The following is a 13,972-nucleotide window of genomic DNA, read 5'->3' as shown; positions in this document are numbered from 1 at the left end:
TGTCACTGTTATTATTATTAGAACTACAATGATGAAAGAAAATTGATGTACCAGTCGCCTTGTCTTTGTGCTGCATGGAAGCATAATTACAGTATTGTTATGCACATTGTTGCTGCGTTCAAAGTGTATGAGCAAGCCTGGAAGTGTGAATAAAGTAAAAGAGTACAATCTGGATGCAAAGTAAATTTCAAGCATTTATTATGCTTTTCTAATTCTTTGCCAACTTCACTGACTGTTTGTCGCAGCCACGTCTTCAGATTTAGCTTCAGAATCACCACAGTTGGGTTTTTGTGCTTTTTGTGTTTTCTGTTTGGGTTAAATACTTTCTGCTTTTTGATTTTTGGTTATTAAGTTGCTTGCCAGTGTTTGGTCATTCCTGCTGTGAAGTTATTAGGCTGATAAACACGGAGAACAAAAGTTCCGGCTAAGAGAACAGCGAGAGGCACTTTAGAGTAAACAACTGTTGTTTTTTTCCTGCTGAGAAATGACCGTAAGGAAGCTACAGAAGCTGCATAGTCATCAGAAGTTCAGTGATGTGCAGCTTGTGCACAGCTTTAAGCAGCGCCAGAACCATCTATAGTTTGGTACCGCAACGTGTCGCTCTGCTTTTCATAGTCTCCTGCTTCTTATTACTATATTAATATTTCATTTTTTTTACCATCAGGTTTTCAACATTTAGATGTTCTGTGTTCATGTTGTGTTTAAAATGCCTTTCAGTAAAACGGTAATTATCTGTAAACACAGACATGCACTGCAGAGATCACTTTTCCACACGCCACCTTCCTAAGGGGAAAATCACAAATACAATAATTCGTCCGGATAGGGCAATAAATTTTATTCTGCAATCATCGAGTCAGAGGCTGTTGATCCCAATAAGGGTTGAATGTTTGTATTGAGTAGGATACTCGGTGTGAAGGACAAAGCAGACCGACCATGATGAAGGGCTGAGCTTTGTATCCCTAATTTAAATGTTAAGCTGTTTCTTGACGTAGGAAGAAAGCAATTTTCTCAGTGCCCTAAATAAGCAATATACATAATTATGTTAAATCATGTGATAATCATGGTTTACAGAAATTTGGAGTTCAGTTGTGAGATTATTTGTTTTAGTGTTCATGAGAAGTGTTTAGTCACAACAAATACTGATTGTTCCTGTGTACTGGAGACAGTCATGAATTATTTATGACCTCTGACTGCAGCTGTTAGAAAAAAGATCCTCTGACTGTCATATTCTTACTTCTCTTCTTTTTATGGGAGGCTTTTAAAAACAAATCTTTTTGTTACTTTGCCTTGTTGGTTTTGGTTCCTTAGCTTTTTCTTTCTTTATTCCTTCTTGCTGATGTTGAAGCTGCATTTCTCTGTGCCAGTTTCTCTCTCTGTGTCTTTTGCCTTTTAAAATACGGAAGAGGTTGTTTGCAGTCTAATTAAATCGCACCTCATTGTTACATTTAATAGAATGTAACACTGTAATAATGTTTGAATAGAAACAAGGAAAAAACACTCTGGAAATAAAGCCAGACTCATGTTGACTATACTGAGCCAAGACTGATTTTTAGGAAGTATATTTCAGATGTTGTATTTCAGATATCTCTTTGTTAGAATTGCATTGGGAAGGAAAATTATTGCTGATTACATTTCTGGAACATCCCTAATTGTATTACACTGTAGCTGATCCACAATATCAGAAAATCTTGAGTACTGGCTGATACAGTACAGTAGATACAGTAGAGCTCATAGAGACAAAAAGACAGACACAGACACACACACACACACACACACACACACACACACACACACACACACACACACACACACACACACACACACACACACACACACACACACACACACACACATCCATCCCTTGTCTCTCTTACCTTAATTTCAGCAGGTTGTCAGGAGTGACAAGTCCACCTTTGTGACAGGTTCAGTAGCCATTCCCCTCTCTCTCTCTCTCTCTCTCTCTCTCTCTCTCTCTCTCTCTCTCTCTCTCTCTCTCTCTCTCTCTCTCTCTCTCTCTCTCTCTCTCTCTCTCTCTCTCTCTCTTTTTTTTTTTTTTTTTTTTTTGACTTTAAATCTGACCCATGTCTCCTCATTTTTTTTTCTCCTGTGATCCGTGATGGTACTATAGCTATTTAGTGCCTATCCTTTTCAAAGCATCTGGCCTCATAAGGTGAGAGCAGAAATGTAAATGTCATCCAGCTAATTAAAGACCCTTTAAACAGACCCTATGTCTGAACAAGCCTTTAATGAGCTTTGAAGGCTACATGAGGATGTGAGAGTGTGTGGATAACTGGACCAAAAACTTTCCCCACCATAGACCTCCCTGCATGTAGCTTAACTATATTTCACAGTAATTCGTTATTCCAAGAAAAAAAGCTGAAATTATCAATGTTTAACCTGCAGAATGCGATCAAATGATCTGAGATTATCTCCAAGATTGAAATGCTCCAGCTGGGCCACTCATTTACTCCGCTGTCACAAATGGATTGATCTTGGGTACAATGGCTACTGATGCTGTGCAGAAACAACCCTCACGTCCACCTACACTGACACTGCAGGGGTCCTTTCACAGAGAACCCAGACCCCCCCAAAAACATGCACCAAGCAAGAAATATGAGCAGATTTTAACTTATTCTTGAAGTGTGACCTCATTAGCAGTGTACTGCATTGGGCTAGTCACATAGTCTGCAAAAAAACACAATGGAAAAGATCACTTCATTCAATAATTAGTCCATGTAACACTGCTAAAGAGCCAGTGCATTAAATAGTAACAAGGCTAAAAAAGGTATGAGTGGACAGCAATGGACACAAATAAGCCACAAAGTACAGTGAAGTCACTGTTTAATACAAGAAACTCACATTGTGTGGTTAGAGAAGGGAACGGGGTTCAGCTGCTCCTTTAAGTGTGAGATAGAGACGTGTGGGGAAGAAGAGCAGTGGAGTGAAACATTGGGGGTGAAAGAGCCAAACTAAAGGGAAAGTGGACCTGGAATGTTAAACGCAGTGTGAGTGCAGTCCAGGGGGCCATGGAGGCATTCATGTGTTTCTACAGCTAAAGCTGCCATGCCCAGTATGAGGATGACCTAAGCGACTTTGAACGAGGGTTCATTATAAGGGCATGGTTGAAATGAGCTTCAGTCATAAAAACTACTCAGCTGGATAGTTTTTCCATTAGCAGCTGTGACTGCAGAGGCCTCTGTATTTAGATTTACAGGAAGGATGTCAGTAAATGTGAACCAACTCCTATTTTTTTGATGACAGTACCTAATTAATGTCAGAAATTGTGGTTTGGCACTATGATCACATGTACACTGCATTTGTGTGATGTGTTGAGGTCAGTGCAGTACACTTCAGCAAAAACAGCCATCAAGAGTGAAATAGAGAAGGATACTTAGTAAGGCTGCAATGCATAAACGCCTCATTACAAAGACAAATGCACATGTAAGAGTTTACTCCTCAGTGGAGATGTGGGGAAAGGCGATGTGGTCAAATACGTCATCCTTCACTGTAGTCCAGGATGTTTGGCCCCTACAGTGGCGGGATCTGCAGATGGTATTTTGCTGCCATTGTTTAGTTTCCACTTGTCTCTTCAGAGAGAAGAGGTCACAGCAAATCAATACAGAGTTGCCCTGGGTGATCACCTTTATCCTACGATGAAACATTTCCATCAACGATAACTGTCTTTTTTAAATCTTTTTTTATCACAATGATGGTTCTCCCATCTCCAGGGCATCAGGGGTCAGGCAGTGGTTTGATGATAATGGCATGGATTGTTTGCTATATCTTCATGCTTAACAGATCTGCCAGTTAAAGGTTAATGAAATTTTAGGCTGGTGTGTCAGGCAGAATTCTTAAGATCATCAAAACACCAAAGAAAGGATGTATTTTTGGAAGAATGGTTTTCTGTTAGCTCCAACCATTCAGACTGTGTAATGCAAACATTGTCATGTTAAAGTGTGGGTCTGCAAGAGAGCCTCAAAATGATATCTTACTATTTCAAGGAAACTTGTGATAATTATATTTCTAATGGTCTAGGAGAAAAATACTGAGTGATTTATTAGTGATGGCAGCTTGCATTTAGCCACATTTATTAGTGCAGACAGAATGAAGGGCATTTCCATCTTTCTTTTCCAATGAGCTCCTGTCACTGATGACAGAGTCTAATGTGAAGAATGACATTATCAAGGTGGAGCAACATTAAAGTCCAATACTACTGACACAGCATCAGTCAAGTGTAAGCACGGTAATCTGGGTAGTGTTATCCCTGGGAAGTTTAAGTAAAATTATAAAATAACCGCTTAACAATAACTTAGGTATCTTAACCTTAGTCTCTGCAAGAGCTGCACAATATTCTCACATAAAAAAATAGAAATTGAAAAATATTTTCTACCTGGGCTGTTGTATTTTGGGTCAGTCTTTTTAAATAGGTACTGAAGGCTTTCAGTAGCTGTACCTTCTTTTTTTTTTTTTCCATCAGGATTCTGTCTGTTTGCTTTTCCTGGCATATGGAGTGCTGCTAGTGATGCTCGGTAGGGTCTTTTGTTTATCTTTGGGTTGCACATCGCCAGCTGTTAGCATCTCGTTCTCACATTCCTTCATAAGGTTGAAGGTTGTTGAAGTTTTTTTTTTTTGTTTGTTTGTTTGTTTGTTTACGTTACTAAAGCATCATCATCATAGGCTGATACCAGAGGTGGACAGATCAGTCTAAATATTTAAGTATCAATACCAGCACATCATGATTGATTTTTTTGTTAATGAATGAATGAATTATGCTAAATAATATTTGTGTCAAACACCTACGACTTCTTTTCTTCTCCGTCTTTGGCATAATAAAGGTGTAAGGTGTGACTTGTTGTGTTAACTAATTGTTGTGAGCAGTACAAATCAGTGATTTAGTGGTCATTAAAATATGTTCATAATTTACAAACTGATTCATCTCATAATGACACACGGCTCTCTAATACGTAAGCTGCCTTTATCGGTAGTTTAAGTACTGTCTGTGTTGGTATCAGCTACACTTGCTGTGCATGTACTTGGTATCAAATCTATAGCAAAATTTGCAGTATTGCACAGCTGATACCAGCTGGTACATGGCTCTCGCTGTCAGACATATTTGGACTTGTGTCATTGCTGTGTCACCATATCACTGATGCCACAAAATGTCACATAAAACTGATACCGTTATTATCGTGGACAGTGTGATGTGGCACAGCTCTTGTCATGTGTTTGCTAAAGTTCTTGTTTTCAAGGCCATTCTTACTGAAGTCTTTCTGAATTCAAATACTTCTATTGTTGTTTTATTTTTAAGTCCTGATCACCAACACTGAATGAATGCAATCTCTTACCAAGAATCATGTATTCTTGTAGATGATGGAAAATCTTCTTTCTGTCATCCTTTCTCCAGATGAGGGTTACTACCAAAGTGGAAGGTTTCAATTTGAAATAGATGTCCCTGAAGCCTATAACATGGTGGTGAGTAGTCAAGTTTCTCTCCTGTGGGCTGGTTTGAAAAGCACATTTCTGTGCCCGTGGGTGTCTCCGTGTTAGCCTGCTCACCTCTTCCTTTTGTTTGTTCTTTCACTCATTTTTTCCTACCAAGTATTTATTCTGATACTCTTCTGTGTAAGTGTATTTATTCTTTGTGTTGTTTTTCTCCCTTTGCTCTATTTTTTTTTTTTCACACAATCCCTATTTACTCCGCACAAGTATATGTAGCACTTCATAATAGCTTCACAATTCCTTCTGCATAAAAAAGCAATCATAGTGTTAATGGGTAAGCAAAACCAAATACATTTCAGTTCTGCTATTATGTAAGAAGGAAAGTCCACAAAGAAAGTAACAGTAACTTGTTTAGTAATGAGTCAGAAACCCAGCTCAAAACAGCAAATGTTGTTTTGATGGGATTTTAATTAATGCAAGGTTTCTGACAGTTTTCCAAGTTGCAAGTTTAATTTCTGTTGGGTCTAAACATCAAGAAATCATTCAACATTTTTTCATCAGAATCTACAACAGTTTAAACCGTATCTGTAAGATTTTTTAGATCTTAATGTAAGGAATATAATAACAATAATAATAATGCATTTTATTTATAGGCACCTTTAAAGACCCTCAAGGTCACCTTACATTAGTGCAACCAAATAAAAACATAAGGTAAATGAAAAATAAAAAAATGTATGAAAGTATAAAAGCTAAACAAGGTAAAAAGAGACTAAGACGAAATCATTATGAAGGGTATCCCATTTTGAATAGATGGGTTTTAAGGCACGATTTAAAAGTAGAAAAAGTGCATTCCAAAGTCTCGGGGCAGAATAACTAAAGGCTCTGAGTCCCGTGGTAGTCAGACGAGCAGGTGGAACAGATGGAAGCGAAGCTGAAGAAGAGCGCAGTGTACGAGGGGGTGAGTGTGTATGGAGAAGATCAGATAAATATGGAGAGGTTATGAAGCACTTTGAAAGTAAGAAGCAGGATCTAAGAAAGATAAGATAAGATAAGATAAAACTTTATTAATCCCTCGGGTGGGTTCCTCTGGGAAATTCGGTTTCCAATAGCACAGCACCGACAGAAGTTACAGAACGTGAGCAGAATATTATATATATACACATGTATAAATACAAGGGAATTGCACATTTCAAGTATTGAAGTCTATTGCACCGTTGACTATTAACAAAAAGTATTGCACAGTGAAGTGAAGAGGCGCTACAGCTTGGTTGTTCCCCCTCCTTTGTCCTCCTGTCTCCCCTCCCTCTCCCCTCCAGAGAGGAGTTAAACAGTCTGATGGCGTGTGGGACAAAGGTGTTTTTAAGTCTGTTGGTTCTTGTCTTTGGGAGAAGCAACCTGTCACTGAACAGACTCCTCTGGTTGTTTATGGCCGTGTGCAGAGGATGCCCAGCATTGTCCATAATGTCCAGCAATTTTTTTTTAGTGTCCTTTTCTCTGCCACTGTCACCAGAGTGTCCATCTTCATGCCGACCACAGAGCCAGCCTTCCTGATCAGTTTTTCCAGCCTGGATGAGTCCTTCTTTGCTGTGCTGCTCCCCCAGCACACCACAGCATAGAAAAGTACTCCAGCAACCACTGACTGGTAAAACATCCTCAGGAGCTTCCTGCAGATGTTAAAAGACCTCAGCCTCCTGAGGAAGTACAGCCGGCTTTGGGCTTTTTTATACAGGTGCTCTGTGTTGCATGACCAGTCCAGTTTGTTGTCCACCCACAGCCCGAGGTACTTGTACTTGTTGACCACCTCCACCTCCTCTCCCTCTATCTGAACTGGCAGTGGACCTGCTCTGGACCTCCCGAAGTCCACAACCAGTTCCTTGGTCTTTGAGGTGTTGAGTTGCAGGTGGTTTGTGTGACTCCATGTGACGAAGTTCCTCACCAGACTTCTGTACTCCTCTTCCTGATTATCCCAGATACACCCCATGATGGCTGTGTCGTCTGCAAACTTCTGAATATGGCATAATTCAGAGTTATAGCAGAGGTCAGAGGTGTACAGGGTGAAGAGAAGAGGGGACAGCACAGTTCCCTGTGGTGCTCCTGTGCTGCTGACCACAGTGTCAGACATGATGTCATTCAGCCTGACGTACTGTGGTCTGTCAGTGAGGTAGTCGGAGATCCAAGCGACCAGGCAGGGGTCCACCTGCATCCTGTTCAGTTTCTCCTGGAGCAGACAGGGCCGGATGGTATTAAAGACACTGGAAAAGTCAAGAAACAGGATCCTGACCGTGCCTTTTCTCTTGTCCAGGTGTGAGTGGGCTCTGTGTAGGAGGTACAGGATGGCATCCTCCACTCCAACATCCGCCTTGTATGCGAACTGTAGTGGGTCCTGGGCATGTTGTACCTGTGGTCGGAGGAGGTTGTGGAAGAGCCGCTCTAGAGTCTTCATAAGATGTGACGTCAGTGCCACCGGTCGGAAGTCATTAAGCTCATTGGGCCGGTTCCTTTTGGGGACCGGGACAATGCAGGATGTCTTCCATAGGGCGGGCACTCTCCCCAGTCGCAGACTGAGATTGAAGACTCATTGTAGCGGCTCCCCAAGTTCAGCAGCACACGCCTTGAAACTGACATGGAGGTGAACTGGAAGCCAATGGAGCTGTTTAAGTCTAATTCTGAAAATTATACGAGCAGCTGTATTTTGAACTAACTGCAGTTTAAGAAGAGATGTATGAGGTAGACCATAGAGAGGAGAATTACCGTAATCTAAATGAGACGTGACAAGAGCATTGGCAAGTATGGCGGTACTGTTTGGAGTGAGTGAAGGACGAAGGCGGTTAATAGTATGAAGATGAAAATAAGTTTTGATTTGGTGCCTGTTAGAATAAATTCTGGGGGGTTTTGCCATTAAGCTTAAGAAAGTTGTGAGTAAACCAAACCTTGATTTTGCTTAAACAATCAGAAATGGATGTGGGTAGGAGAGTAGCTGTGGGTGTGGAAGATAAGTAGAGCTGGGTGTCGTCTGCATGGCAGTAAAATTGAGTGTTACATTTCTTGAAAATATTACCTAAGGGTAGGAGATGGATAATAAAAGGTAAAGGACCCAGGATAGAGCCTTGGGGTACACCAGAGTTAACTGGAGTAGATGGTGATCTGTGAGTGAGTAATTGAACAAACTGTGAACGGCCAGAGAGATACGAGGAAAACCAGGCGATTGTAAAGATGCAAAAGTGTTTTTTAAAAAATGCCTACATTTATTACTGGTTTGACTCCAGCAGTTAAACTGAACTATCTTTACAAATGATATGATGCACTAAATTAATCATTGTTGTATTTAAACAAGATTAGTTGTGAGTCTGCAGTCTGTGCAGGTTGGCTTTCTCCTCATGGTAGAGCAGAATAAAGTCGGAGGTTGGAGCCAGAATTAATAAACACATAAACATACTCATATATGCCAGGCAGATGCAGTTTATGGAGCAAATTAAATTTCTCAAATAAAAACTTTATACATCAGTGGTATCAACTTGAAAACTTCTACGTTGCCTCATTCTTGATTTATCACGTTGACAAACTTCCATGTCCACACTACCCGCTCGGCAGGCTGATTATAATACTCTGTCAGCCTTTTACAGCTGAGGGCTAAACACCTGTTAATCTAGGAAAAAAAACCTGCTTTTAATTTTGACATGCATCTCTGACATGAACTCAGGCTTTGTTTGGAGCTGTGTAGCTGTAAAATCTTGCTCATGGACAGTTCCTCCATGAATAATCACCAAGAAAAATAATTTCCATGAACAGTTAATCAGATCGACCTTACAACTCAAAATGTCAGCTGTTAGGGGAATAATAAATGGGTTTATTCATTATCAGACTGACACTCAGGTCTTTTTAAAACAAATTCTTTCTAATCTGAGCTGATACAAATGTTCACCTTGCTGTTGAACAAGAAGTTCTTGATTATAGGTTTTTAAATGTAACAAATAACCTGCTAATTTCAAATGGCCTAAATGTTACATTGGTGGATCTATTGATAAACTTTAACTGAAACACAATCATAATTAAATGTCAGTCATTAAAGGACAGTCAGTTGCACTGTGCTTTTCTAGTCTTACTGACCAGTTAGAGTATTACAACACAAGCAAAAAGAAGCATTTTCAATAACTGTTAGACGTGTTCCAGAAATACCCCCTCACTTTACTTTAATCCACTTCCTGTTAGATGTAAAGTATCAATACTTATTTATGCCTAAAGTCTTGCCTACAGTCTGAATGGTTGGAGCTAACAGAAAACCATTCTTCCAAAAATACATCCTTTCTTTGGTGTTTTGATGATCTTAAGAATTCTGCCTGACACTTGTGTGCTAATTAGACGTCTCCAAATTTAATAGTTGGTTGTCACAGCTAGGTACTCAAAATGTCAAGATGGGATTGAAATCAATGTAAGACTCAACTTCATGATACAGAAATAAGGAATTTGAGAAAGTAAATCCATATAATTTAATTTTCATCATGAAACCATATCACGTAGCTGCTGGCATAAAGTTTGATGATTCTACAAATATGTGCAAGGATACAGAAAAACAGTCTTTATTTCATCAGTGTACTTGGTTATTGTCAGTTTGATGTTTTCATTACAACACACAGCTTCTTGCAGACATAATTATAATTATCGCTCAAGTCACCCCAAATTATCAGACGCTGGGTAAAGTGAACAGTGTGTGTCATGCAACAGTGTTTCTTCATTTTCAAGTGTTTATGAGTGCAATCTCTTTGTAATAAGGTGTTAGTCATAAAAAGTGCAATAAGAAATGTTTCTTTTTTTGGCTGTACTTGAAAATAGGGTGTTGTGACTTGCTGGGGGCTGCTGTGTATTATTTCTTTTTTAATATATAATAAAATGGTTCCAGACAAATGGCATTCTAGGCCGTTAAGAAAAAGAAAGTAGCCATCAATTCCAGAATGGGGAAGCTTAAACACATTTAAAAAAATAAATCTGATTAGCAAAAGTTTGTTTTTGTTTTTGACACAAATAGAATCAACAACAAGAACAACAACAACGACCAGTTTAAAAATAAGAACAACTGCAGGAGAGGTTAGGAAGACCATAAGGTGTTATAAAACCACCTCCGCTATAACATTAACAGGTTAGCAGGAGGCACAGATAAGTGACATACAATAATTTACAAATACAACAAATATACACGTCATATACTATTAGAAATTAACATAGGTTTTTATTGTTTTGTTTTTTTTAAAGATTAAAATGCAGTTGGTGGTGGCTTGTTCTCATATGAAGGTCCTCTATATTTAGTGTGTTTTTTGCCCAGTTAACGTTATGCATGAGGTAGGGCTGCACGATTTTGCATAAAATGAGAATCACGATTTTTTTTGCTTAGAATTGAGATCACGATTCTCTCACGATTTTCTTTTCCAATATAAATATTTATTGCACTTATTAACTGCACATCAACTTCGTAACAGTTGAAACTGAACATAAAAACAATAAATAAAAATAAAAACAATAAATGTCTCACATTTTGTGGTTGCCGCAAAATGTTGTACTGCTTGAAATTCCGTCTCCACCGTTGCTGGACACTGCGTGTATAGAGCAGGTAGTGCAACAATAGAAAAATAGTTGCGGGACGGCACTGTGTAGCATGTTAAAAGAGACAATACTCATTTAACATGATTTCTCTGTTTTTATTTTCTGGCTGAGGGTTTTCTTTCTTGGACATTTCTCTGTGTTCGAGTCTTGTCTGTCATTTAATGAAATTTAGTCTGATTAATTACGTTGGTTTAGAGCATGTATGAAGTGATGCTCAGGTAACTTGGAAGACTAATAAGAAGCAGAAATGGACTGCTTTTAAAACATCACATAATGTTAAAATAATAAATGTGTCTCTTCCTACATTGTTGGTTTTTTTGGTTTCCAGCCTCCTAAAGTGAGATGTCTGACCAGAATATGGCATCCCAATATTACAGAGAATGGAGAAATCTGTTTGAGGTAAATTGCGTGTACCCTTCCCCATTATTACTTCTTCCTAGTGCGTGACTTTTTATCTCATGTTGTCATTTTCTATTTAGCCTAGAAATTGATGGAAAATCGAAACTGATAAATAATTTCTCTGAGCTCTCAATCTTTGAGAACATCCTCGACAATGCATGCAAATGCAAAACAAATTTGTAGTCTACAGTAAAAAAATGTGCATTAAAAAGCTCACACAAAGCGTCTTACATAAAGTGCAAGCATTTACAGTATTGCAGATTACTATAGCTGTGTATTTCTTTTTTCTACAGCTTATTGCGGGAGCACTCTATTGATGGCACAGGCTGGGCCCCCACTAGAACATTAAAGGTAAAGGTTAACTTTTTCTTCAGTAGAATTTCTTTTTCTTTGTTTTTGCGGTGTAATTGAAGTTTGGAATCATCATCAGTGTTTTATCTGTGGGCTAGGGGTTCAATTCAAGTCCTGTTACAAAGATGTGCCTCAAAGGTGTGATGAAAGGTGCAGTTTGCTGATGTCAGCAGTGCCTGCCTTACTAGAATAGGACTCCATGATGAAAAAAGCTTGGACCCTTCTTATTGCTACATCATAATATTTATGAATCTCTCCTTAGCTTTCGATACCATTGCAATATACACAATACCCAACAAACTGCCTGGATAACAGGTCAATTTTCTCCATCAGAGACCAACATGTGGTGGTCATAGTCTGCCAAGCATGTTTGTTTTGCTTTGTTCCTGCTATGAACAGAGCAAAACGACCTTCTGTCATCCATTATTAAATTACAGAAGGTTGTAATGTTGGGAGATTTTAACATTCATATTGATGATGCATCCTGTAACATGGCTGCTGACTTCATGACTATCACAGAGTCTTTTAACTTTAGGCAGCATGTTTCTGGTCCCACACATATAAAGGGTCACACATTGGATCTTGTTTTCTCCTTGGGTTTAAATATGATTGATTGATTGATTGAATCTTTATTTTGAACATGTTGAAAAAATACAACAACAAAGAATTAAAAGAGACAAATAAACAAAGCAAAACAAAAGGAAAACAAGCAACCACAACTACAAATAACTTTCATGTTCATGTCAATATAAATGACATTCATGTGGAAGATGTCCATGTGAGTTACCATAGCTGCATATGTTTTAACTTGTTGTTTTATTTGGAGCCTCCAGCTCCCAAAATAATGATTGAAAGGTGAATTTTAAACCAGAACGCTGCCAAAAGGTTCTCTGCCATGTTTGACGCTGAAATGACTTAGAATGATTTGGACTCCCTTGTCTCATCCTTTAATAATCAATGTAATTCTATTTTAGTGGCACCTCTGAAAAAAAGTACTGTGCTATGTTTGAAATCTCGTCTTTGGATAGAGACCACATGGTCTCAGAAATTAGGCAGCATATCAGCTTCTTAGACCCTTATGTAAAATCGAGCCTTAGAAACCTCGGTGTCATATTTGACAGCTCGATGTCGTTTGAGCTGCATTCTAAGCAGCTGGTCCGAAACTGTTTTTATCATTTACAGAATATTTCAAAACTCAGACTAATGGTGTCAAAGCCTGAACTTGAGATGATTATTCATGCTTTTATTTCCTCCCGTTTAGACTACTGTAACCGTCTTTTTACTTGTTTTAACAAATCAGCCTTAAATCGTCTTCAGACTGTGCAGAATGCCGCAGCACGTCTCTTAACAGGCACCAAGAGAAGATCTCATATTACTCCAGTTTTAGCCTCCCTTCACTGGTTGCCTGTAAGTTTTAGGTTTCATTTTAAAATTTTAGTTTTGCAGACTGGTGAACCTCTGCCCATCTTTTCATAAACATTCAGCATGTTTTCTGTGCTCTATTGGGAGTAAAATATGGGTTCATGAGATTCGCAAGTGATTGTTTTCTGTTTTTATTTACTTTTTACACATCGTCCCAACTTTTTTGGGAGTTGAGGTTGTATATGATTTCAAACACAAAAGACATGAGCATGACACTCCTTGACACACAGTGTCTTTCACTTCCTTAAACTAACAAAGAGGCAGAAAAAATACAGTTCAGAGCTGTGGCATTCTCTCAGGACACAATAAAGTGTTGCATTGCCGTGGAAGGTAAACTCCACAATAAAAAAACTTTTCAGCTGCATGTAAAAGAAAGCCTTGACTTTTCATGCTTCACCCTTCACTCAATTTAGATTTTTTTTTTTCTTAGCTCTTAAGAAAGAGTTACTGAAGACTCGAGCAAGGACGTCCTCCTCTAGCCCAATTCAAGATTTGACTGAAATAATGTTTGATAGAAACTATGGAGTGAAACATAATGTAGTTGTACTTTCTACGTTAAATAAGATTTCTCTGCAGAGATTCAAGACTGTATAAAAATTGCTGTCACAAACTGCACTGGTATGCTCTTGTAATTTTAGAAATATGCAAATATATGCATGTATGCATTTGAAGTACTGGGTGGGCTTTCTTCCTCCAGGGCAGGATTTCTGAGTTTAGAGGGTCATTCACTAAATCCTCTTTGAATACCCTCGAGTTTCCTGCAAAG

General features: G+C 38.7%; 1 protein-coding gene and 1 long non-coding RNA gene across 3 annotated transcripts in view; one reads left to right on the top strand and one right to left on the bottom strand.

Annotated features, from left to right (window-relative positions):
- Window positions 1-1,910, bottom strand: part of LOC120433630 — a 7,630-nt gene extending 5,720 nt beyond the window's left edge. The window contains exon 1 of the long non-coding RNA XR_005608678.1: window positions 1,875-1,910. This is a non-coding gene — a long non-coding RNA (uncharacterized LOC120433630). The remainder of the gene's footprint in view (window positions 1-1,874) is intronic.
- ube2f (ubiquitin-conjugating enzyme E2F (putative)) overlaps window positions 1-13,972 on the top strand; it is a 53,836-nt gene that overhangs the window by 16,631 nt on the left and 23,233 nt on the right. For both annotated transcript variants that reach the window (XR_005608676.1, XM_031746676.2), the window contains exons 5-7: window positions 5,405-5,472; window positions 11,363-11,433; window positions 11,727-11,784. Coding sequence is in view for 1 of the 2 variants with exons in the window: in XM_031746676.2 (XP_031602536.1) it covers window positions 5,405-5,472; window positions 11,363-11,433; window positions 11,727-11,784 (197 nt within the window). In the remaining variant the exon portion in view is untranslated. The remainder of the gene's footprint in view (window positions 1-5,404; window positions 5,473-11,362; window positions 11,434-11,726; window positions 11,785-13,972) is intronic.

Source organism: Oreochromis aureus, linkage group 16 (assembly GCF_013358895.1).
Source record: "Oreochromis aureus strain Israel breed Guangdong linkage group 16, ZZ_aureus, whole genome shotgun sequence".
NCBI lineage: Eukaryota > Metazoa > Chordata > Actinopteri > Cichliformes > Cichlidae > Oreochromis > Oreochromis aureus.
This window is presented reverse-complemented; position numbering and strand designations above follow the sequence as displayed.